The sequence below is a fragment of the Aspergillus puulaauensis genome, chromosome 3 (assembly GCF_016861865.1).
Source record: "Aspergillus puulaauensis MK2 DNA, chromosome 3, nearly complete sequence".
NCBI lineage: Eukaryota > Fungi > Ascomycota > Eurotiomycetes > Eurotiales > Aspergillaceae > Aspergillus > Aspergillus puulaauensis.
The window spans coordinates 3,976,212-4,001,120 of NC_054859.1; the positions used below are offsets into that span (position 1 = coordinate 3,976,212).

Genomic DNA, 24,909 nt, shown 5'->3' on the forward strand with positions numbered 1-24,909 from the left:
TAAAAACGTTGGCCAGTGGTGTAGTTGCAAGCCTTCGAGGCGCCGACTGTGAAACCGGCAGGTTGCGTTGAGCGCATCAAGAGGTAGTTACTGGCGAACTATCCGCGAGACGAGACAAGGGCGATCTCGAGCGAACAGAACGACGAAGGAACGGCGGGAAATGAAGAGACCGGTCCAGTCCAGCCCAGAGTAGCGAAATAAAATATAAAACTTACCAGACAATGCAATATCAAACGGGAGAAACCTCAACAATTGACGTTCGCAGGACGATAAAAAGAGGCGAGTGGCGCGGCAAGAAAGATTTGTATGCTTGAGAACAGAGGCGTAAGATAGCAGGTACTTGACAGGCAGGATAAGGCCCAAAGGCGGAGAATAAGAAAATAGAGGAATAGAAAAGGTAGAAAAAAAGACACAAAGCAGAGTTACAGAACTGATCCGAACCGACTCCGTGTTTTCCGACAAAAACAAGAAACAGGGGAGGAAAAGCGAAGAGAGGAGGGAAGAGGAGGGGTAGGATGAAGATAATTCTTCAGATGGAGGGAGGGGAGAGAAAGGAAGAAACGAAACGAGGAAAGGGAAGAACGATGGACTGGAGACTGGAGACTGGAGACGACTAGGGCAGACCAGAAAAAGACGGGAACTCCAGCAAGAGAGAATGAGGATCGGTAAAAAAGACGACCAAACGAGATCGCAGCAACTCGGAAATGTTAATAATTCCTCGAAAATATTATACACACGCACAGGCGCAAGCTGCGACTGCGAGTTGCTGCTGCGCCTGTCTGTGAGGAGGGGCGAAGTTGGTGGGACGAAGAATTTTCCCTCCGTCGTTCGGCTTCACATCATACATATGGCATGAATCCATTAGAAGGTTGACTGCCCTCGTCGGCTCTACAGACCGGTGCTGATGCATGCTGAGATTCCAGTTTCTATCCAATATGCTCAACAATATCTCAAGATTCGAGTTCTCCAGGCTGTTTCTGATCGCCGAGGAGTGTTTGGCCGCTAAAATACATGTACGGTAACGGTATGTACGGCATGGTAACGGGTGCACCTAATGCAAACCAGATGACCGTCTCATCCTGCGGGTTTGCGTCCTGACATGATCTTAATTCGATTACATGCGCTAATCCTATGATTGTTGAGCCTTGGGCCGTCGAGACTTGATATAGTGTGTACTTGTAGTGCCTGGCTAAGATCGACCCAAGAATCTGGATCTGTAAATATTGTCTGGCGTTGTGGATGCTACTATAGGACAATCACAGGAACTAGAGCCCATCTCGTCTGTCCTGCCAGGATGCTCATCTGATACATTTGGCCGTCGCCGACACTCTCTGAACCTCTGAAGGTAAGGAGAGAACGCGACGCGCTCAAGTCAATCAAGGGGCAGCCATCCAAAACAGTGATACTTTGAGTACATGCAGGAAAGAATCTGCAAGGACCTGGGCTTGATGCACATGCGCATTTGTGGTGAGGACTTTTTCTCAGAGCCCAAACTCGCCCTGTGACTCGTCGAGTCTCATTCGTGTCCCATGGGCCCTCTCGTCATGGCGTCTCCGCCTCGGCTCTGGATGGCAGTGGATGCTCTCAGTTAATTCGTAGATCCGTTGCCGCTTGCAGTCACGCCAGTGCTCATTGTTCCCTGGATCCGCCATCAGCCATGATTTTCCGCGATCCCTTTCAGAGGTGCTTGACTAAACTTGAAAAGCCTGAACGGCAAAAAGACTCGAAAGGAGGGCTGACCAGTGGAAAACTGCCCCCACCGATGAGCCCCGAAACCTTGGATCGTGGAGCTGGTCGTGTGTGCCTTGGATTGTTCTTGTGCGTGCACACATAGACAGCCATCCTGCTCCATGTAGACCTGGCTCCCAAGATGATCGAGAGGCTACAAATTCGGACCACATTGCCATGACGCTTGGGCACTGGACAGGCAGGCCAGAAAGAACCTGTACCGACATACTACCACTAAGCAGTAGCACTAAGTAGGATCCTTGCGCTGCGGTAAGCCTAGTGTATTTACATCACGTTACCATACCTGGAGAACTCAGCTCACCACCACAAAAGCAAAAAAGAAGCGGCCTGAAGCTGAGAGCCGATGGGCCAAACTCCACATCCAGAGGCACAACCATGGACTTGACTCTTTGGACCAGTCTGGACAGTCCTCATTGGCCGGGCTCTCACAACGGAATCCTATGGAAATCGCGCTTGGAACACGATTGCAGCATTTTAATATCGGTCGTCTTGAGGGAATCGCACGAGAAAGCAGGAAAACCAGTGACTTGACCAGTTGAATCTTGAGCTCTTAAGAACTCCGTGCCGCGTTCAACTCCCGCCTTGCTCGTTGCTCTTAGCATTGTCAGACCAACGCAGTCCGAGCTCCAGGTGTCCACAGACAGAGAGTGCCTGATTGAAATGGGGCACAAACCTGGCAGCCTCACGGCACTAAATCTCCCCCCTAACCCCGTTTGGGCATAATTGCTGGACGCGTGCGCGACGTGATCCTTTCCTCAGGCAGAATTTGTAGATTTTTCAATTTCTAATCAAGTTCCATAGTTGGGTGTGTTTGATCTATCGTAATTAGCCTGAGCAAGGGCAAAGCAAACCTTGCTTCTCCAAATACCAGGAACAAACACTAACATATGTGTCATGATGCTGTGCCTCAGTCTCATCTACGATGTTAGGCCACAAGCAACTGCCCTATGCCCGTACTGTGCGATTCTATCTGGAGAGGATCACCCGTTCTGTTTGCGAGCTCCTCAGTCAGATATTTACATTCATGATTGCACGCTGTATGCTGTATAGTGTATGCTGACGACCCCAGACTCTCAGTGGAGCCCTGCAAGTTGTCCCTTACAGGAGCCCTTGCAACTCCCAACTCCAACCACTACCAAGTCCGGCCACCCCTGTTGCCAGGCCAAGGCGTCACCTGCATTTCTCAACAGGGAAGTTCGCTCTTGTACCGAGTGGGCCTACATTTCTGGTATTATCCCGTTAATATGCATCTACCATGCGTTGCAGATTCCCCCTTCATAGTTCGAGTATACATCCGCTCGGCAGACTCACCACACAGTGACAAAGCAAAAGCGCGGAACCACAGAAGAACCACGGATCCAGCATATCAGCCCACTGAGAAATTTGAACTACGATCTAATCCATGTAACAAATCCTGCCAGATTCTCTCAGTGTGGACTGGCCGTCCAATCCCAGTGGGTGGTGGTTCGTGGTTCGCGCCGTTTCTAAGGCTCCAGAAATTCGGTCCGCGGTGCACATGGAATAAATAAGAATAAATAACCCTGCGCCTTGGGCTTAGAAATCCAAATCTAGAAGGCTCTACCTAGCTACCACTACGTAGGGGGTTTCCCGACACCCTAGAGCCCACCCGCAGCCATGAGCTGGTGGACCTACCTATCAGTTTGTCTACCAATGATGATTGCATTAGATAGTATGGCCAAGTTCTTCAGAAGTTGCTCTGTGTCTGTATAGATCATGGGTTATACATGGCAGTTGAGACATACGCAAAAAAGCACCTGGATAGATATTGCATCATGGATCAGGAGATATAACATTTTCTGCCTCGTCACCACGAGCCATGTCCTCGTCACAAAACTCCACCTCTGTCCCTAACTCGTCGCCCAACAACTGAATCGTTTTCTCATATACCCTCGCTGTCTCCATCTCCCACTTCCCAGGGGCATCACCCAGTCCAAACCCATCATTGTCCATATCCATGTCATCCTCATCATCCTCATCGTCAAGGTCATCGCCGTCGTCATCAGGGGCCCCTCCTTCCCCGGCCTCGACAACAAGAACTCTCGCCGTCTCCGCAATACTCTTTATCCTCACTTTCTCCGTCGTAGAGACAATATTACGCCGCCCTTCAAACCCCGAAAGAGTCTGGCCGGTCTCGGCATCTTCGCCTAGTATCAACGAGGCAAAAAAAGAGTCTAGCTTGCGGAGAAGCCGAAATGTAGGTTTCGGCATGAAGGGATAGTCTGGTAGGTAGGTGTTTACAAGGACAGAAATGGAAATTAGGTAGGGTATTTGAAGAGACGCTGTAGAATCATCAGTACTTTTCCACCACGTCATTTTTAGTCTGCCTGGTTAAAGACGCCAGAGAGCAAAAGAAGGGGTCGAAAACATACGAGTCCCACTGACCCAAAGCACATCAACTATCGCCTCAACATCCTTCACGACCTCCTTAAAACTCTCGTACCCCCGTTCGCCAGACTTTTCGCCCTTGTCCCCTTTCCCACTTCCGGCAGTAGACGTAGTGCTGGCACCGTTCCGGCCCTGCTCCTGAGGCTGCTCAAAAACACTACTAAACTTCTTCGCGTGCCGTCGATTAATCGCCAAAATTGCCTTGTCAACGTGATTTATCACGGTGGTCTCTTTCATAGACCCTGCTCGGAGCGGGTGTGACCTTTGCTTAGGGAGCATCGACGGTGTGACTGTTGATGTTGACGGCGCTGGGGATAGGACTGATGTTTCCATGAATCCCCCGCTGCCGCTGGAGGCAGAAGTTGATGCCATTATTTGAAATATGGCTGAGTGGGACGTCGTTAGTACTTCGGGATTGCGATTGCGATTGCGATTGCGATCTGAGTATTAAAAGTTCCCGCGGCGGGGTTTGTAGTGTGATTGCAGGTTAATGTTGAGGATAGAGCTGAAAACCGAGTTATAAATACACGACATAGAGATGCGGCTGGGGAGTCACGAGTATTTGTATTTTGACTGCATTTAACGGTAATGATACATTTTGAATCATAATAAAGTCGATAAGCCTCGAGCTTTTTGCAGTTGAGAGTGAAGATGTCATGCCAAGCTTTACTCTCGCCTGGTCCGTGCGTATCTAGCCCAATCGAGATTCTCTTATCCGTATATTGAACCTTCAATTTGAGACCTGTGGCGCCCACGAGGTTGTATGCTGTGCAGTTTGGAAGTGTTTCAGAAACGGAAGATATTCTATTTCATGAAGTGTGATGCATTGGGCTAATTGAATAATGTCTATATAGGCGTCCCTAAGCAGCTGATTTGACAAACCTATACTAATTACTAGTCAGCAGATGCCAAACCGGGTTTACTGAATCGGCAGATGCAATTGAGCTCGCTCAGAATGGTGAGAAGATTGTGTAATGCTGGTTTTTGAAGGCAGTGCATGACATCGATTGATTTGAGTCAATGAGTCTTGCTACTCTGGCCCCAGCGTGTTCATCATGAAAATAGACATGGGGAGAAAGAGTGCAGAAACCTACCATGTCTCTGACCAGGCATATCTCAGTCCCAAGGGTTCCATGAACCGGTGGTATTTGCAAGAATGCAATCTAAACTTTTGTAACCTCCAAACGCCATGCTAAATCATGCAACAAAGCCATCACAGCGAAACCGATCATTCGGGCTAGCATCAGTCAGTGAAAATGAATGAATAGATATAAGGCTCGGAATTACTCACTCTAATCTTCCCCTTCCGCATCTTCAGCTCCTCCAACTTCTTCTTATCCTCATCGAACTTCTTCAACAAGTCAATCTGCCTCTCTTTCCTCTTCTCCCTAGACTGGAACCGGTAGAAATCTCCAAATCCTTCCGCCTGCTTCTTCCGCTTCTCAATCAACCGCTTCGCCTCCTCCTCACCAGCCGCAGAAGTAAGTCTCGGCCCACTCGTAACAGTAACGAACCCATCGTCGTCTGGCTCCGCCGCCCGCAGCGCTGACTCCTTCTTCCTATTCTCCGCAACCTCCGAGAACACATTCATATACTCGCTTACTGTACGCAGCAGTTCCGCGCGGGGTGGGTACGTCGCTCGCTGGTGGGAGATATACCGCTGCAATCCCAGTGAAGGAACCCGGGATTCATCAAGTCCCTCGCCCCAGGTGATAATATCCTTACCGCCAGATGCCTTCCTAGATGCTTTCTTCGCAGCCTTCAAGCTTGCCTCCATACTAGCTTTGTCAACGAAGACCACAACTGCATGCGATCCGCTTTGATGTAGCTGCCGGTCCCATGTCGAGGGGAGAGAAATATCGTCCAGCTTAGTCTCCAGCTCATCGACCGTCACGCGCTTGCGTTTCTTGCCCTTTGCGACATTCGTGCCTTGTACTAGGGCGATCTGGGAAGCGCCGTTCTTCTTCCCTGTGCGTGCGGACTCAAAGTCAACGCGTTCGACGCGGCCGCCGGAAAGTTGTGTGCCGAAGAGGTGTCGGAGATGTGTCTCTGTCGTGTCGATAGGGGTGTTGACGAGAAAGAGCGATCGAGGGGTGTCGGGGTCTGGGATTCGTGGTTCATGAGGGCGGAGGTAGAGGTAGTGTGTTGCCGGTGTTGGAAAGGAGGGTGTGGTTGGGAGGTTAAGGGGCAAGGCCGTGTAGCCTGCTATCTCAAGTTCCTTTTTCATTCTTTTCCTGTTTTTTGCGTGTGTTTTGTGGGATTGCGTGCGTGAGAATGGAGGTTTGAGGTGTTGCGATGAAACTTTTTGGATTCTACTATCCGCGTTTAGGTAGCGGAAATTTTACAGTGCGGATGTGATTGGCTCGGGTAGTGCATAACCTTGCATTATTCTCACAAATCATACAGGTACATTTAGTTAGTTAGCTCAACAGCAAATTGTTAGCTACTCGGACAATAAAAGAAGTGGCTATCATAGCATATTCATAATCATCGCTCCATTCATTTTTACCTCTTATACCTTATCAGGGTCATTAATACCGCCATTTGTAATAACATATGTCGCCTCGCGCTCAGGACAATCTGAAATATATATTTAGCAAGTCAAATTCATATAATGGAGGAATACAAACCCGGCGAATCCTGTATTTTTGCTACACGTTCTTCGCCACGACCCTTTCGAAGCAAAACTCGAGTCGTGGAAGCATGAGCAAGAACATGTCCACCAACAGGCTTGCGGCCATCAGCTCCAGCGAAAAGAGCACTTGCACCAGGGTCACTCTGCACTTGGTTTGTCTGGACAGCAATATGAACCTCGATCTAGCGGCAGGTGTAGTATGCTTACCATTAGGACACAGATATTAAACTCTGTGGTCGCAGCGCATTAGTACTGCCGGCATATGTTCAAGAGGTCACACACCTTCAGCCATATGAGCGAGTTTCATCAAGAACTGGTTAAGCTTCTGCTGACGGTCCGCCAGCTCTCCTCGCCCACAATAGTCGACCCTGAAGCAGTTCATGATGCTGTCTATGATCAACAGTCTGTACTCTCCTCCAACAAATTCTTTACTGAGGGTGTTGAGCAATTCGAGTTGGTGCTCGCTGTTTAAAGCACGAGCATAAGCAATGTTCTCCTTGGTGGAATCGGGGTCAAGTCCAAAGCGTTCTGCAATCTGCCCGATGCGGTCCGGACGAAAAGTGCCCTCAGTGTCAATGTAGGCAACTTTGCCTTCCGCACCTCCCATCTCCTTAGGAAGCTGTGCGACAACGGACATGGTGTGGGAGAGCTGGGTCTTGCCGCAGCGGAATTCGCCAAATACCTCGCTGATGCTCATGCTCTGAAACCCACTACGAGAGTCATCAGTTGTATGATCTGCTTTCAATCTTGCTGGGAAACATACCCTCCCAGAATCGAATCAAACTGCTTGCTACCTGTTGAGATATGAACAACCCTCTTCCGTTGATGGCTGAGTTCCATTGCTGTAATGAAACCCGAGGCCGAAGGCTAGTCTAATTAACTATTGAAAGTGATCCTCCAAAGGTCATTGGGGGATACATACCAAACATTTGTTGATGGCCTCCTTGACTTTCTCTACCTTGATCTCGCTGAAACCTTTGATCCTCAGCAAAGTCTTCCGCGTCGCCCCGTGGATTGACTAAATAACACAACAGTAAGTCCCAGGACGGTTTAGGAAAAAGAATTGAAGCGTCAGGGGCCGTACGGCAATAGTAAAGTATCCATTCGCCTTGAGCTTTGTGATATCGGCAGCACCAATTCCTTTAGAGTCAATTTTTGAATTTAGAACGCGTAAATGAAGATGAGTGAGTACCATGGGCTTGGATGCAATCGACATCGACGATGAAATCCTGCCGTGGAAAAAATGATGAAATGGTTAGCAAGCTGTCTAGAAGCAGCATGAGCAGCAATAATGTCCAAAGAGTGAGCAAGTGAAAGTAACACGGCCTCACATCATCGGGGAATTCGTCGCTGGCTTCAGATGCAGGCATTGCGAAGATCCCAGGGTGCTAACTCCGACAAGGCTAATAGATACGAGTATGTATAGACGACGAATAAGCGGGTGTTCTTATGGTGATAGGACTGAAGAAGTGAGGGAGCGGCTGAGATAACAGACGGAAGAAAGTGGCCAGCATCACGGGGTACTCAGGCCTGGTGGGCTGCGTGGGGATCACTCGCTCAAGAATAACTTGGAAGGGAGCCTACACCTCTAAACCGCCGCGGAATCATATGTGGCTTATTGCCTATACAACCTTTATGAAAAGTGTCTCTTCTATGAAGTGATCCCCAACTGAAGCAAGGGAAATGCTGAAAGGCTCAGTCCTCAACAGGCGGCATATTAGCCTTTGAGATTTGCCAAAAGCACATAAGTAGTAGATGGATACTGTGGATTTAGGAATTGGAATTTGCTTTTATTCTTTTTTTGCTTCACTTTCGACAATTCTAAGGACATCGCACGTACAGTGAACAGGTGACCACCGCACCAGGTACCTTTTGCTTGCTCACTGACGATCTTCAGCACAACTTGAACAACACTGTCCATACAGGTCTCGAAGCCTATTCCACTGCATACCAACACACTTGCCTCGGTCCACCAACGTCTCGCATGCGCTCGATTAACCCTCCGCTTCGCCTCTCTCCTTGCCACACCTATAGTATAAATGAGAAAGATACCCGAGGAGTAAAATAGACGCCAATAATAAGACCCTGAATCGTGCATAGGATCCAAGTAGTAAGGGAACCTAAGTCTTCGTGAAACTTTGTCCGTCGTATACATAAGAGGAATAAGGAAAGGCGTGCCGAGAAATGAAACATGAAGGCGTAATATATGCAAACGAAGAATCACAGGGAAGCGAACCCAGTCATGGGCTGCATTGATCAAAAAAAAGGGAAAGGGAAAGGAGAAATGAATGGCTATAAGGCAGTTTTTATAGCTTGATATAGCCCTTTTTTGTTCTATGCAACAGCGGTGGTAGGTGCCGCCGCCGCAACAGAAGCATCCGCACTAGTCTCAACACCAGTGGCGGCCACGGGAGCGGCGGGAATAGAGTCTGCGGTAGCCTCATTGTTGGGGCAATCCCGAGAGATGTGACCAGCCTGAGAGCACTTGTAACAGACCTTGCCAGCGGAGCTCAGGGGACCACCGTTGGGGGCCGTGCAATCGCGAGATATGTGGCCCTGAAAGGCACGTTAGTATGTTGAAGCATATAGAAGACGCCCTTAAGATGCACTTACAAGCTTCCCGCAGGCGTAGCACTTCATAGCCTGAGCCTGGCAATCACGGGCGAAATGGTTCGGCCCACCGCACTTGTAGCAAGTAGCAGCGCGAGGGTAACCGCCATATCCACCGCGGAAACCACCATTGAATCCCCCACGAGGAGCACCTGTGCCACGGGGAGCACCAGAAGCAGGAGCGGGGCAGTTACGCTAATGAAAGAATACAGTTAGTTTTGTTCCAGGATCCAAGAGCGGAAGGTTAAAACATACAGCAAGGTGGCCAGGCTGGCTGCAGTTGTAGCAACGACCGTTCGCGCCGTTGAGGCGCAACGTGGGACAGTCCGCCTGAACGTGGCCGAGACCCTGGCAGTTGTAGCATTGCTTGGCTGGAAGTAATAAATATCAGCACCCTAGCGTTTTCTCTCGATGAGGCCTGGAGCCCTTACTTTCGGTAGTACGAGGGCGCGGGCAGCTGCTGGATTCGTGTCCTATAGATGATCAGATACATGGTCGTGCAATGTCGTACACAATGGCTGAGACCTACCAGGCTGCTTGCCTATCAACCCAAACGAGTCAGCCCATTGAAGCCCAAATCTGGGTATGGAAGTCTAGTATTATCACTCACAGTTGTAGCAAAGGCGCTCAGAGGAAGAGCAGACCTCTTAACCATCCGTTAGCACATCCCGCTTCTCGGAACTTGTTTTCTTTCCCCGCAACTAACCAGCGTAGTGGCCAATGTTGCCACATTTGTAGCAAGCACGTCGAGAGAGCAGCATATTGTCTGTATAAGGAGCTAGAATATGTAAGACAAATCTCCGGTCAGCAATACTGAACTAGCCCATGGGTTGGGGATGCGATGATTTCTATGCGGATTGACATGGCATAGTTGGTGTCAAGGAGGATGCGCAAACGAAAACCAGGGAGACAAAGGCGGTAGGCGTTTATTATTCATTGCATAAGTATTGCAGCTTTGGAAGAGAAGCGTTGCTCTTTGGATGGGAGGGATAAAATGGCATAGCTCTATCTTGGATGTGAAGCATTGGCCCGCGCACAACCGGAGCGCAAAAGATAGCACAGGAGGACCGCAGTAAATAGGACGAAGTCACGGGGTATACCCGAGCAGTTAACTCACCCTTCCTAAGACCAACTAACTTCAATATCTCCTTGTCAATAGCGCTGGTTTGATCGTCAGCCTGAGAACCTTGGAGGAGGAGCGCTCCAACAGCCCACTCTCGAGACTCGAAAAAAATAGTGGGCTGACAAAGACGAGAGCTCCAAAGGCGCACAAAAACGGACTGCAGCACCCACTTACAGTCAGCAGAAACCACAACACACCAAGCCCTCCAAGACAGAGGAAGCGGTTCCAAAAGAATTCCTGTAACCCACGAAAGAGGTAGATAGTATTCTGGAATTCTTAAATTGTTATAAGCGACCAAAAGCCACGAGGCAGGTGAAAGAAAAACGGACTGAGGAAAAACTTTAGCTTCCGGGCTTTCCCGCATTGCGTAAGGTGTTCGGTGCTCTCCCCAGATTCTGGCATGTCTCTGCCTAAGGCAGTAATATACTGGAGTAACTATACGTTTCAATAATGCAATGGCACAGAAAAGGGAGGGACAACGTTCAAGGCACTGAAAAACGGAATTCATTCATGATGCATCCGGATATGACTACTTTAGAGATATTCCACACAAATCCTGTTCAAAGGAAGTCCCGAGGCGGCCGAAAATGTAGAAGAGAAAAGGAACATATTTAGGTATATTATTTACTCCTCCTTTTCAATAACAGCAGGCGCCTTGATTTCGCGGCCCTTGAGGAACTCAAGCCCTTCACCACCCTAGAAATGAGCGTTAGTCGAGTACTAGCAATCGAGTAGGGGTTGTAAAAACTTACGTAGCTGATCAAAGGAGATACTTCAACTCCAACAGCATCACCCTCAGTAACAACAACCCCACCGGCCCTCTCAATCCATTTCTGGCCCTGGTTCATGATATCTCGCTTGCTAGTGTCTGCGTCATCTTCTCCGGTGCCTCGTGCGTTCTTGAGAGGTGAGAATTCGTCCTCACGGCGCACTTCAATACTGGCGAATTTCTCAAGCGCAATCATGGGGAAATTGTCGAAGATGAACTGCTCCAGCTTGATACCGTTCGGCTTCTCAGGCTTAACGATCTCGCCACTCTCAATATCAACACTAGGTATCTTCTTTCGGGCGATGTGGTGAGGCATCTTGTGGACCCAAGTCTCGATGGAGTCGAAGAACTCAAAGGAATAGTAGTGGTTAACGATGTTGGCAGCACGAAATTTCAGCAGGTTGGGATTCTTGGGATCCTTGGCCTCTGCTGTTTCCTTGTCAATCTCGGAGTATTCAACTACATCTGGCTTGCCGTTCTTCTGAAGAATCAGGCCTACTGACTCGGTAGCGTTGCGCTTCCGTACTACCTTTGTGGCAATGTCGACCTTTTTGTCGGCAGCAAACCCGATGAAAACAGGGTCAGCAACCTTAACCAGACAATTGTCGACACAGTAAGCGTGGATGTGCTTGATCCCACGCTTGCGCATGTCCTCCCTTACACCAGCAGTGAGTAGGGCCTGGTAGATTCCTCCATTGCCATCGGGAGCAACGGCTACCTATAGATGGTAAAGGTTAAATCCTGACCGAGTACGGTTACGGTGTAAGAAATCCCCACGTACCTTAGACTTGCTCTCTAGCATAATCTTACCCTCATTCGAGATGCATGGCAAGACACCTTGTTCAAAGATAAAGACGTTGCTCTTGTCCAAGCCAAAGTATTTGTGCTCTCCGAAGAAGTCCTCCGTGGGCTTGCGTGTCGGCCCACTCGTCATCACGTACCAAGGGATTACGGCATCCTTGCCTGATGACTTCTTTGCAAGAAGTTGTAGTTTACCGATACGCTCCGCTTGGATCTGGAAAAGGGATTTATGACTAGGGAGCCCGATGTCGAAGCAGCCCTTTGGCTGTGAGCTTCCTAGCCGAGTTCCCTGCCCGCCTGCGAGTAACACAACAGCAACTTGGCTCTCTGCGACGAGCTTGAGTCCTTCATCATAGTAACCCTGGATATCTTTCGGGTCCGAGTCAAGGATCGAGGCAGTGGCGATTTCGGGGAGGGGTTCGAGAGAGGCGGGGCCAGTGGCCTCGGTCTTGGGAGGGTTGAGAGCCTTGTCGGCGAGCTCATTGATGCGGGTCGGGTCAAAGTTGGACGCTTGGTGGAAAAGCTGAGTTTGCTCCGTCTGGCTCAGTTGATCGTAGAAGGCAAATACTTGTGACTGTCCTGTCTGCTCGTACTTCTGCTTTAGCTCTTGGACCTCTTCAGCGGAAGGATCGCGAAGAGCGGGCTCGGAGTGGCCCTGAAACTTGTCCACAAGATTCTTAATAGCGGCAGCCATGATGGATAGCAGGAATTGAGGTAATTGGAAGAAGGAGACGTGAAATTGAAGGGGGAGAGGGGAAGGGGGAGGGGAGTGATGGCTGAGTTCTAACGAGGGAGCGCGGGGTGAGTTCTTGATTGATGAGCATCAGAGTCAAGACTCAAGAGAGTGTCCGGGTAACCAAACTACGTGTATTTATTATTGACCGCTCGAGCTCCCACCTCAATCAACCTTGCCATATTTAGCCTATTTTTAGTTGGAACAGTCCCATTATCCAGGCTTTGCAGTTTTCACACTTGTTTTGCTTGGAACAACCAATCTGCGCGGGGCTTTCCTTAAGAGGCGGGGCGCAAGACCAGAGCTCCCATCTCAGCTGGTTTCACCGACAGATCCCACTGCGCCACTCCAAATAGCGCCGCTACAAATAGAATTCCAGCTGACTGAGTGGTGCTCATTCTAATGGATTAGCTTGCTTGCTGAATGCCGAGAAAGGAAATCAACAGATGGGGGTCCGATGGTTATCCTGGCTGTAGTCTACATAAATGCTTTAATCGTAGATGGGTATATATTTCTATGTTTTACAAGGATCGTTCCTATCATATCATGTCGCGAGTAATTACGGTACATGCTGGGTGCTCCATACCTCAATCTTGAAGCTCTCCTACCGACGTCGGCGGTCTCTATGTCTATCATCGTCACGGTAGCCGCGTCTATCGTTTTCGTAGTACTCGGCCCTGTTCCTGTCACGGCGAGCGTCTCGCCCAGGGGGACTTCGACTATATGACCTATCGCGACGGTGGCTCTGATAAGAATCTCGTCGCGGACTCCGACTATCCCTTCTATCTCGGTAGCTGCTTCTTTGGGGACTTCGGCTGTATGACCGCTCGCGAGGCACAGATTGCCTGTTCTCGTTCTTGTCGAATACCATGTTGTAATTGGCGCGTTCCCTAGCACCTTCGGTTGCTCTGTACTGGCGTTTCTTCTCAAGGCCTGCTACTCCACCAAAACCACCTCTTTGTGAGCTCCGCTTTGATACAGTTGCATTTCGCCAGCTCTCCGACAACTTAGACACCTATTTGTTTATTAGCAACGAAAAGACGGAAAATTAAAACTTGAACGGGGAGCGGAAATAGGAACTAACACTCTGGGAGAAGTCCACATGAATGCGATGATCATCGATCAAGACCCCCTGCATCTTGAAATAGGCCTGTTCACAATCCTTTTGATTTTCAAATTCGATAAAAGCGTATTGCAGACTATCACCTGTCCGCTTATCTCTAATGACTTCGCAGGACAGAATCTTTCCAAAACGGCTAAATATAAGTTCGAGATCCTCATCTATTACGGCCCGTTAGTATGGCTCCCAGAAAAGTAAGAACGAGAACCACTGTACCTTGAGTCACAGGGTTCAGCTTGCAGACAAACAAGATATTCTCTGGAGGCTTGACCTCGGCAAATGGGAGATCTCCAACCATTTCCAAGGTCAGTGCTTGCGCCCTCGCCTCACGCTCCCGTCGGAGGTTCTCCATAGACGCCTCATCCATATCATCAGCTAGATCTTCATCATCGGCAATCCTGACAGTCGCCAATTGCGCCTTTGTCGGCAAGGGACTCTCCGGCGGTTCCACCAACCCTGGCGGGTCGTCGAAAGGATCATCGAGTATAACTGTGTGGCGGATGCGGATATCTTTGAGCGGCCGCCCTCGGTCGTCTATAAAGGCTTCGTTGACTTTTTCAAGCACATCGAAACCCTCCACCACTTTGCCAAAAACCACTGCCTTGCCATCCAGATAGTCGAGGTTGTCCCCAAGTGTAACGATGAACTGACTCGTGATGAGGCGAAGGTCGGGATCATGTGGAGAAGGAACTGCTGCCATGCTCACAGTGCCTCTTTCATCATGCTTCAATTTCTTTGGGAGTTCGAGAGGAACGGTTTGTTTCGAGGGCCCCTCCAGCAGGCCCCATATCGATGATCCGCCATCGCTGTCTGCGGAATCGGGTCCAAGGGGGTCGCCGGTTTGGAGGGAAAAGTTTTTCTGGACGCTGAAGAACGGCGAGAAATTGTAGTACTTGACTTTGCAGAGCTTCAGGAAGCTAGTGTCATATAAGATAGACAGCTTTAGTTCCTCGTTCAGCCACTCGACATGATACGGGGCAAGAATCGCACAAAGTGCAAATTCCGCGCAAAGGCCCAGGGGTACTTACTTCTCACATGCTTTAGGCGAGTCATCAACCAAGAGGTCGATGACAATGTCACCCAAGGACGTTTCCAGGAGGACGCTCATTGCATTTGTCGCCGGGTGCAGGGAGGATCGACGTTGCACTTGGTAAACAGATGTGACAAGGCGAAAAATATGCAAGAAGGTAAGTCAATAGTAGTCCAATCCGGCTCGCGACTTGAGAAAAGAGAGGTTGGCGACAGCTTCAATCGAAAGAGCAAAGAATTGCTGGCAAAGGTCCCAATGCGGAGCCGCCGTCATTCCCGCCTTTTGGGCTCGTCCACTCGCCGATCCGCCAACAACCACCGCAAGTCGACCACAACAACTACAAGCACCGAACCTGCCGGGGATGGATTTTCTACAGGCCCCTATAGAGTGCGTCGTTATGGGTTGATTCTTCCGGTACGACATTTATTCCGATCCAGATTCAATTTTGACGTTGGACTCCATCCGACTCCGCCCGGGGCTGTCTTGTACAACAGCCGCGTCCTCATCCTAGCAAAGTTCATTCCGGGAAACCCTCTTTAACGACAGAGGATCTACGATTAAGCCAGGATTATGGGATAGCCTGCTGCAGACCCAAATTTATGAGAATGGGGGCTGTAGCCCGCGCAGAAACGAGGCGGACCCCTGTCTGATACCTTGGTAGTCGATAGACTCCTACGCTGGCGTGATTAAACTTGCGGCGTATTGTTGGAATCGATGCTTATTTGCCATAATCCAGATTGTTGTTTTTGATACAATATGCCTTGAAAAGGAAAGCAGCTTGGACCACTGCTACATTACGTGCAGTCGCAGTCCAACTGTAACCCCAAAGCTATACTGCGCACCCATGCCCTATCCAAGCCTGTCTGCGCAGGGCCATGTCTAGGCACAAAAATAACGACATGAAAGTATATCTGGGCCCATTTGGTCGCATCTATCTTGAGTTCCACGACAGACGTTGAAAAAACGGCTCGCGGCCTCCTGCAGCTTCTCACGAAAACGATTAAGGAGGATCTAGCTGGATTGTACCATGGGGGTCCAATTCTTTTAGTTCGAGGTTCTGCGCAACTGAACATGGGAAATACACGTGGTAGAGTCCTCGGTGTTCGCAAGATTTCCCAACCGTTATACGCCTTCGTCAAATCAAGTAAGGACACTGGCAGTTCATAACCATTTCAATACGCTGCCCGCCATCTTGACTGGTCCCTTTGAGTTTGCGGTTGGCCTTATTGCAAATTGTGGACATCGTTGGCTGATATACGGAGACACAGATGTAAGGATGGATGGGCTTTTTGCACACGTCACCTTTGTCTGCTTCTCCACAACTTTGATACCTCTTACTCTGACTTCGGAGCAATGTATTACCCAACTGGGGCCCCGTTTCTTATGTGCTCCGACTTGGAACATTTCAGACGCACCCTTCTTCCCCAGTGGGTTCATGGAGTGGGAACCGGCTTTTCGCCAGCAGTATAGCGGACCACCAGATCCCATACTATGAAATGAATACACGCAAATCCGCGAAATTGTCAATCTTTACCTACATGAGCAGTGCAAGATTCTGAGATGGGAAAGTTGGCTTTTGTCCTCCCTGCATGTCCGGTACAGAGTACATAGGTACTTCGTACAGTGCCCCCTGAGCTTTGTGCATGCTACTAGGCCAGCCAGCCCTCTGCCCCACGTTCGTGCTGGATCTAACTGAACTAGCAGCGCTCTAGGTTCCCTAGAGCGTTGGGAGATCAGTTGAAACTTGAAAAGCTTCTTCGTTCATTCTCCTGTGATTGGGATCCTTTCTCAGACTTGTTTTCTGTTTCAACCACCCCGGACGCTGTTTCTCTTGGCTACGCTCCAAGCTGCTGATATTTTATCCCAACGATCCTGGTAAGGTCGATTCGAGGCAGATTTATGCGCGATGTGGCCTCGTCACATCCAAATACCTGGGCGATCAGCACCTCCTCGTACTTCCAGATTTCTAAACTGCCTTGGCTCATCATTCAATTTCATATGTCACTGAAACTCAAAGGCCGTGGCTGAACGTGCGAAATCTCTTTTGGTGCTCATTTGAAAAAGTGGAGCTCGAGGTTCTGAGACATAAGTGCGATCTGGATGATGGGAAGTTCGTTTGCAGGATTCCTGCACCTTGAACCCGAATGTCTAAATGCATTGGATGTCTAGTGGGTCCCGGATATGCTGTTCTAGATGTTATTCGATCTCGTTGATGTCCAGGACTTGTCAAAAGTACCGCGGGCTTTGACCGCTCCGCTCGAAGTTGTTTGATGAAAAGGATACCGACGGCTTGGCCCAACGGGCTTTTCGACACTGGGGACGTGCAAACATTAGTTCCGATTTCCAAGTCTCTTGTTTAGGAATCGACGACAGCCATAGTGAGCTAAAACACCCAGATGCAAACGTTGTCGGCGGCTGCCCGCGCTACAGAATTCATGCTCGCATCGCTAACTTTGTTTCCGGCTGACACTAGCGAGAACTCATCGCGCTTAACAGGACCAGAGTAAAATGCTGAGAGAAGCTTATGGATGAGACAGAGAGACAATTGGTCAAGTCCATGACTGTGAATCCCTAATTTCCATGCAAAGAAGGATGATGGTTTGATGGCATCCCATCAGGGTGACGATATGACACTGGAATGAGGGATGTGCAACGTTACTGGGCCTTTTGTGGTACAAAACGTTTCCTAGTACCAGGGTGACCTTTCTTTGCCTTGGCTACTCACAACGGACTTCGACTGGCCCAACCGGCCAGAGTTCCGCAAAAACGGAGACGTGCAGGTTGACAGAGCACAGCGCAGACGAAAACAAAGAGGCGCGTCCCATGGTGATCACTCCTTCACCATTGGCCCTCCTTAATTATCGACGAATAGAGGAGTTAGCTTTTGACATTGGGAAAATTCCAGATGAGGAGATTCCCAAGCAGAACGGCGACAGCGACGAGGGCATGAGTGGTAGCAAATGACGAAAAAAAAAAAGGGAAAGAAAAGAAAATAAACCCAGTAAAATCGAAAAAAGAATGTAGACAATCAGCATGGAGGGAGGAACATCTAGCACCGCATGCTGTTATAAGCTGCTTGTCTTCCCACCCCCGCGCCCATGGTATCTAATTTGTCGGGATTTTAATCATTTACGCTCCAGAGCGTCACAAAAGGGTTACCTGGACAAGTGGATCATCCTTGAGCGTTGACCTCATAGTAACATTGGAAGTATTTCTACTCGCCTGATCCTACCTGTTCTCTACGTATGTGAGTCAACCCGAATGAGAGACACCATGTTTTCCAACCCACTGATTGGTGAAGTAATGGCCCAACCTTTCTATCCTGCGGATGATGAGGTGAGCTTTGGTTCACATCCCAAGCGAGATGCTCTGTCGATACAGAATGCCATCCAAAGCAACAGCCGCCCAGATATCGTGGACAGAAACCTGGCCTGCATCAGTACGGCTCAAGAGATCGAGGCGAAGGGTCGAGCCCCGACAAGACGACGGATCCCAGTTGCAGTAAGTTTTCAACTCACGCCACTGATATACAAGATACCGATGTGCCTAACAACAATCCTGTAGTGCGTAAGATGTCGGAAGCGGAAAATTAGATGCAGTGGCGATGCTGGTGATGGTCTAGGTTGCTCTAACTGCCAGAGCACGGGAAGCGTGTGCCAGTTCCTAAGGGCAAGTTAGCTCCATTAACCTACGGCCGATAGGTATTCCTTCAAATTATTAACACTAACTGGATGAGAAGGTGAACTCTGCAATGTGTCAGACCAAGGTTCGAGTTCCTATAACATCGGGATGGCCATATCCCGCAAACGACACGGCACCTCAAAAGCTGGTCACATACCCGTCTTCATCGAAGATGGGAAGTGTACCTACAAACTTTTCTGAGCACCGAATTCACCAATTCTCACGGGCCCCAGAATACGAGGCCACTCCGGATACTCAGCATCTCTACGCTCGACAAGCTTTTGGCATTGAGTCTACAGTAAACTACGAAGACGAGCCCTCAACCACGTACCACGTTCAACCAACCCCCGCCTATACGTTACCAAATTCGCCTCAAGTATTCATTCCAGAGTACTGCGGAATAGGATTGGGTTCGAAAGGCTGGGCTGCAGCTCTGCATAGTAATCGAGCCCCTCCCGGAATCGTGTTTTCAGAAGGTGAGGCCGGGAGTCCCCTGGCCACTGCAGCTTATCCATACATGATTTCTGGGCAAGGACCACAGTCAAACGAGGCTCTTAGCATGGCACCTACTCAAGGATCACTGGCCTCTCCAGCTCAGGAGACGGAGCGGACACTTCCCGACCCTACCAACGGAAGCCCGTTCCCAGAGAACACCAATGGTCTTCCCACAAACATGGATGGTCCACCACCTACCCACGATTATAAAGCTTGTAGCCGCTGGGTCGCAAGATGCGAACACCGAGTACCGAATGTGTCTTTCAACACCGCCACAATGGATCGACCGAAACCGATCCCTTCTACTGGGCAGGACGTGACGTTTGGTTTCTTACCAATAGCGTCAAACAGTGCACCCTCACCAGCTCTATCCTCATCTGGAACATTTCCGAGCTTAGAATCCGCAGCATGCCCCGCCGAAGTAAACGATGAGTTCCGCGGAAATCCAGATAATCGATACAGGACCTTCTCGCGCAACAGCAGGCGAATGGTGCCAGTTGCAGACTACCGACCTAATACCTATGGATACTCCAGACCAACCTACAGGAACCGATCCGAGCAGGGCGACTCGAATTCTGAGAGCACATTGATTAACGGACTTCCCTACACGCGGCCGACTCATTCAGTCGCCCCCCCTCAGCTTGATGAGAAGCCCGGACCGCATGCCATCACCCGACACCCTTCGTACAGTGGTCTTTGTTCTCAGTAATAGCGGTAGGCTGTGACCCATCTAAGAGCTGGCACACCTCTACGAGATGAGATGCGTCAATTGTCTGTATAAAGATTATTTGGGAAAGACCACAAGAGCGGCAAACAATCGGATTTTGGAGAAAACGCCCCAAAAAGTCCAAAAAAGAAAAAAAAAGAAAAAAGAGCAAGACTGGATCCTGTTAACTTTGGGATAATGCTTTTTTCCCTTCGTCCTCATCTCTTTCTTTTTTCTTCTTCCTCTTTTGGCCGCCTTTTCTCCTATTTCCTCTCATATCCACTTTGCTCTGGATTTTAGTACATTGGACAATCCGGTCCAGTTTGCGCAAGAGTTGCTTACTGTCCTTAATGGAACTGCGCGAATCCGCTAACGCCGATGTATGCAGTCCTTTTCTTCCTTTTATATGATCTTATTTCCTCTACTAATTCAGGGACTGGAACTTGGATCCAGCTTATGGATGTTATTGCTGTCATGGACAGCGAATGGTGGCCTGCTCGCTAATGATGATCTTCGCCGGTTGCATGGTTGTTCTTTGTCTCGACCCTCCTATACTGGGTTTCGGTGACTTGGACACTGTCGTTTTGTTTGAATTGCATTTTGTGTGGTGCTTAGTCTAATACCCTAATAGCATGTGCAACTATTCTTCTTCGACCACGGTCTGAACAAAGAAAGACAGAATTGCGATGATCTCTGATTGGAATCTGTACAGCAAAGCATACTGGTAAACCCCGGTAGGTTACATGGACAAACGACTGTGTAAGGGTCTGAGATCGCCTGCTCTTAACCGAAACCGCGGAAAGGGTTAGGCCATGCTATACCGTAGTATAATATTGCACCGACAATTTTTAGTGCCCATCGTCAAGATCTAGGCTTTTGTCTAACTTAGAGCCATCTGCTAAGCAGCTGCTCCGACATGACGCCTTTTGATAGGTAGGGTATACTGCAGCAGGCCCAACTGAATCCAACCTGGCGAGCAGCATAAAGTCGAATCCCCGCAGAGGCCTGCCCTGCGTAACCAAGATGATCTCAGCCTCTGCAGAGCACACCATTCCTTTTTCCATTGGCCCATTGACAGATAGCCAAGAACTGTACGTACTTTTCACTCCATATCTCCCAGAGGCCCACTCCCACTCCCACTCCCAGCCGACAGGAAAAAGAAAGGAAAGGCGAAGGAATGAAGGAAGGCATTTTCCTTTACGTACCTGCCATCCTCTCCAGGCGCGTCCCGTTCCGCCGGAAAGGCGCACGCATCCCCGTCGGGGGCAAGGGAAGGTTGGAAGCCTTGAGGGAATCCAATCCGTCTTGCCGCAGGAAAATCGAGCAGATCAGGAAGCTGTTATTGGCCGGGGATGGCATGCAGAGGTTTCCAGGGGATGTTTCCTAGCTAGTTAGTGGATATCTGCAGGTTGAAGGAGAGATGGATGGAGAGGATGGCGCGCTCTAGAGTGTGTGACTCTGTGTGCGTGCGCGGGGATGCCAACGACTTGATATACCTGGAAGCAGGGATGGCAGAGTGAAGATGCGCGGCAGGGATATCCTTCCAAGCGATCGGTTCAGCACTCGCAGGAGTAGCCTGCGATCGCGTCTGTCGAGGCGACCCTCGTACTTTGGATTATTTGCTCCGATGGATGGCGTCTGGTTGGTGGATGGGTCATCCGACTGCGGTTGGAGACGGTGAGAGTGTTTTAGTTACGTGCAGCGGAGGTTGTTGTTATTACTACTACTCGTACTGTGCATGGCCCTACTTTCTTGTTCTTCTCCCCCGTGGGATGGCACTAGTACAAAGTACCACAGCTACTTCACTTACCTGATCCAGTATGCTGAGGGACATCTCGATATGGCTTCGTTGAGGTAGACTGAGTGAAAAGAAATGCATTGAGACAGCCGACTATGTAAACGAAACGAACCCCATAAGACCAGAATCCAGTGAAATTTTTTAATCCTCTGAAGCCTGTCTATCCGCGTTTGGTCATGATGAGAACGGATGGTTGGAAATTGGGAGATAATAAATAACGATATACCGCAGCAGAAACCTTGGACGAGCATGCTTTTTTTGTTGTTCTCTTTTGTTGCTAATCACAGGGTTGTTGGGTTCATCATTATTATCATGTGGACATCAGCCTTGCTGCGTCCAATTCCGAGTGCGAAGCCGAGTCCAAAATCATCAGAATCAGAACGCCGGTTTTCTCGCCACAATATCCCCCCAACCCCCGAGCACCAACACAATCATTCGTGTACAGCACACGCTTAGTCCTTGCTCTTCTTTGGGCCCTTGACCTTGGCGATACCACGGAACTTCTTGGAGCGGTTCTTCCGTTGCTTGCCTGGACGGTGTGTTAGCTCCTCGATCACAGAATTTTGTATCACACAGTGCGCAATATGGGTAGATGGACATACGCTGCTGTCGGCTGGGCTTCTCGATCTTATCGCCAGCACCGATACGGACGAGACGGTAACGAGGCTCGAACTTCTTCAGGGCCTCAGTGGAGTCGTAGACGAGAGCGAAGCCGGTGCTCTTGCCACCACCGTATTGTGTGCGGAAGCCGAAGACGGAAACCTGGTCCTTGTTGGACTTGTACAGGTCGGCAAGCTTCTCACGGAGCTCGTCCTTGGAGACGTTGGCGCGGTTGGGGTGCAGAACGTCCCTATCATCTCACATCAGTATCCAGTTCCAACTCGATCGGTTCGTGTGTTTGTCCAAAGAATCCGCAATTCCATCTCTTCCTCATCAATTCTTTTTTTTTTCTTTGTGTTCTCGAATCCATTCCAGGTACGTTCGAAAAGAATTTTCCCTCATCCAGTGTGTAATGCAGGTGTAGAGCGGTGCAGGAGAAGGGGTCTTACACGACCATCTGCTTGCGGGCAAGCAGAGGGTTGCGGATGAACTTGCGAGTCCGCAGGGTAACGGGAGCGTCGGCCATTGTTGTGGTTGTTGTGTGCTTGACAAGACTGAACCACCAGCAGCGAGAATGACAAGGTCAGGGTTCGGGTGGTTGGGATGTCGTTGTCGTTGTCGACTGTCGATTCTGGCGGGCGTCGAGATGCGCTTCGTTCAATTTCGTTTTCTTGTGCAGTCGGCTGTGGGCTCGGCTAGCCCGCGCTAGCCAACCTCGGTTAGTTCCACACGTGACTGTCCCGTACTCCGTCTCGCCCTACCAAAGGACTTTGTAGTAGATACAATCAGCAGCGAAATCGCTATATTCCACTTTCCAAGCCTCCGTAGAGGCTCTCACGTCGTCCGAAAATGGACGCAATAGCGCTTTTATCAGCGCAATACTTCCAACAAGTCGACCCCCCATTCCTTTCTTTGCCCGATGGCCCCGTCCTCGTCTCCCCCACCATACAATCCGCCATCTATGAGCGCATGTTCAACGAAGACACGGCATGGCCTCTCCCTCCAGCTCCTTACCAGACGCGCGTTCTAAAAACAATTATCGCACGGATCGAAGAATCTATCTCCGATCCTGAGGAGGATGTATGAGTACGCCTACGCATTTTCCACAGCACTACAAAGCACCATGGCTTCAAATGGGAACTGAAGCTAATTATAGTTAGGAAATCCTCGACAACCTGATGGAAAAATGGACCTCGTTACTTTCAACACCAAAACCCTCCACCCTTGAGCAAGCGCAACAACTCACCTACATAAAGTACAGCAACCCTACTACATCGCCATTACCCAACGCAGAAACACACCCAGAACGATGCGAAAGCTCCAATACAAAAACGATCGTCACCTCTGAAAACCGCTCCCTCATTCTCTCTGCAGGAACAACGGGGTTTCGCACATGGGAAGCCGCCCTACACCTAGGCACATTCCTCTCGACTACAGATTCTGGGAGATCACTCATAGCGAACAAGCGCGTTCTCGAACTTGGTGCCGGCACGGGATTTCTTTCCTTCCTTTGCGCAAAACACCTAGGTGCCGAAAACATTACCGTTACGGATCGAGAGCCTGCGCTTATTGAGCAGATTAATGATTGTATTGGGAAGAATGGGTTGGATAGCAAGAAAATCCAGGCAGGGATTTGGGAGTGGGGGATGCCACTTCGGATCTCTCCTCTCTTTGAGGAAGGTAAAGAAGAAACCCGGTCAGGGTTTGATATCGCCATCGGGGCGGACTTGGTGTGTTTCCTCTATTGAACGACAATGAGACAGTCTCTGATATACCTGGTTAGATATACGACACGGACATCGTCCCCCTCCTGGTCTCCACGATCAAGGATCTATTCGACATCTACTCGATAAAGGAGTTCATCATCGCCGCAACAGTACGGAACGAAGATACCTTTAACACATTTTTAGATATTTGCTGTAAGTCATTCTCCCTTCCCTTATCTGCCGTTTCACCCGTCAATCGGCGGTTGGAGTTGTCGGTAAAGAAGTGCCACCCACTCGCCTTCAGTTTTCTTTCCCCGCTTTTGTCTTGTAGACATCTGATCCCAATCGCTATACTGTAGCACGGAATTCCCTCGCCGTAGATCAGATACCCTTCCAGTCGCCGCCGAGTGAAGAGCAAACTGGGTTCTTCCACTCGACTAGTATCCCGATTCGGACGTATCGAGTCCACGCTACCTTTTCGGGAAGTTAGTTCGGTTGGCATGAATTGGGGAGGTAAGTCTCCTTAGACTATTAGATGTTTGACTAGCTATGCCATGAGTATCCGAAAGTATGAACAAGACAGTTAGCCATTATCTTTTGCAACGATCAGAATAAATGCTGTTGGTGAAATACGTAGTCTCAATTAAAGGTAGATTATGATATATCGGCGCGAATGTGTAGATACATATAGCAAAAATCAGGATAGCGAGCAAAGAAAAGAGAGGTAAATCGAGAGCCCGACCCCGGAGATAATTCTGAATATATAGTCTGAGTGAGATAAGAAGGAGCGATCCATGGCTCGTGGGTATCATGATCTATGAATGAAATCTTCGAAAGGAAAAAGGAAAAAGTGCAAAACCCGAAAGAGAGTCCACCCAAGTCCAGACTATAATGCAACACTGTTTAACGCAACGCAATGCGAGTATATGATAGGAAGAAAGAAAGAA

The 24,909-nt window shown here is 49.4% G+C and overlaps 9 protein-coding genes across 9 annotated transcripts; 1 reads left to right on the forward strand and 8 right to left on the reverse strand.

The window, feature by feature from the left end:
* Window positions 1–1,481: 1,481 nt before the first annotated feature.
* APUU_31552A (uncharacterized protein) lies at window positions 1,482–1,842 on the reverse strand (the record flags this gene model as incomplete). The annotated part of the gene is made up of 2 exons (XM_041702769.1): window positions 1,482–1,639; window positions 1,698–1,842. The coding sequence occupies 2 exons, from the start codon at window positions 1,840–1,842 to the stop codon at window positions 1,482–1,484; spliced, it is 303 nt and encodes a 100-aa protein (XP_041555521.1).
* Window positions 1,843–3,540: 1,698 nt separating this feature from the next.
* Window positions 3,541–4,527, reverse strand: APUU_31553A (general transcription factor IIH subunit TFB6 family; the record flags this gene model as incomplete). Its single annotated transcript, XM_041702770.1, has 2 exons — window positions 3,541–4,049; window positions 4,140–4,527. The coding sequence occupies 2 exons, from the start codon at window positions 4,525–4,527 to the stop codon at window positions 3,541–3,543; spliced, it is 897 nt and encodes a 298-aa protein (XP_041555522.1).
* An 856-nt stretch (window positions 4,528–5,383) lies between these two features.
* DMC1_1 (putative ribosomal small subunit assembly protein) lies at window positions 5,384–6,382 on the reverse strand (the record flags this gene model as incomplete). The annotated part of the gene is made up of 2 exons (XM_041702771.1): window positions 5,384–5,392; window positions 5,447–6,382. 2 exons carry the CDS (start codon window positions 6,380–6,382, stop codon window positions 5,384–5,386), a joined length of 945 nt encoding a protein of 314 aa, XP_041555523.1.
* A 285-nt stretch (window positions 6,383–6,667) lies between these two features.
* On the reverse strand, window positions 6,668–8,160 carry DMC1_2 (recombinase DMC1; the record flags this gene model as incomplete). The annotated part of the gene is made up of 9 exons (XM_041702772.1): window positions 6,668–6,735; window positions 6,786–6,972; window positions 6,998–7,020; window positions 7,073–7,500; window positions 7,554–7,657; window positions 7,713–7,808; window positions 7,875–7,930; window positions 7,983–8,019; window positions 8,122–8,160. The coding sequence occupies 9 exons, from the start codon at window positions 8,158–8,160 to the stop codon at window positions 6,668–6,670; spliced, it is 1,038 nt and encodes a 345-aa protein (XP_041555524.1).
* Window positions 8,161–9,124: 964 nt separating this feature from the next.
* gisB (putative zinc knuckle nucleic acid binding protein) lies at window positions 9,125–10,161 on the reverse strand (the record flags this gene model as incomplete). Its single annotated transcript, XM_041702773.1, has 7 exons — window positions 9,125–9,346; window positions 9,404–9,595; window positions 9,656–9,771; window positions 9,832–9,873; window positions 9,930–9,941; window positions 10,011–10,046; window positions 10,107–10,161. 7 exons carry the CDS (start codon window positions 10,159–10,161, stop codon window positions 9,125–9,127), a joined length of 675 nt encoding a protein of 224 aa, XP_041555525.1.
* Window positions 10,162–11,147: 986 nt separating this feature from the next.
* On the reverse strand, window positions 11,148–12,787 carry UAP1 (UDP-N-acetylglucosamine diphosphorylase; the record flags this gene model as incomplete). The annotated part of the gene is made up of 3 exons (XM_041702775.1): window positions 11,148–11,219; window positions 11,276–12,010; window positions 12,074–12,787. 3 exons carry the CDS (start codon window positions 12,785–12,787, stop codon window positions 11,148–11,150), a joined length of 1,521 nt encoding a protein of 506 aa, XP_041555526.1.
* A 643-nt stretch (window positions 12,788–13,430) lies between these two features.
* Window positions 13,431–15,054, reverse strand: CYP6 (PPIL4 family peptidylprolyl isomerase; the record flags this gene model as incomplete). The annotated part of the gene is made up of 4 exons (XM_041702776.1): window positions 13,431–13,841; window positions 13,911–14,107; window positions 14,163–14,863; window positions 14,975–15,054. The coding sequence occupies 4 exons, from the start codon at window positions 15,052–15,054 to the stop codon at window positions 13,431–13,433; spliced, it is 1,389 nt and encodes a 462-aa protein (XP_041555527.1).
* Window positions 15,055–22,108: 7,054 nt separating this feature from the next.
* On the reverse strand, window positions 22,109–22,782 carry APUU_31559A (40S ribosomal protein eS24; the record flags this gene model as incomplete). The annotated part of the gene is made up of 3 exons (XM_041702777.1): window positions 22,109–22,185; window positions 22,259–22,506; window positions 22,706–22,782. The coding sequence occupies 3 exons, from the start codon at window positions 22,780–22,782 to the stop codon at window positions 22,109–22,111; spliced, it is 402 nt and encodes a 133-aa protein (XP_041555528.1).
* A 323-nt stretch (window positions 22,783–23,105) lies between these two features.
* APUU_31560S (protein-lysine N-methyltransferase) lies at window positions 23,106–24,452 on the forward strand (the record flags this gene model as incomplete). The annotated part of the gene is made up of 4 exons (XM_041702778.1): window positions 23,106–23,336; window positions 23,417–23,986; window positions 24,040–24,175; window positions 24,322–24,452. 4 exons carry the CDS (start codon window positions 23,106–23,108, stop codon window positions 24,450–24,452), a joined length of 1,068 nt encoding a protein of 355 aa, XP_041555529.1.
* Between the last annotated feature and the right edge of the window lie 457 nt (window positions 24,453–24,909).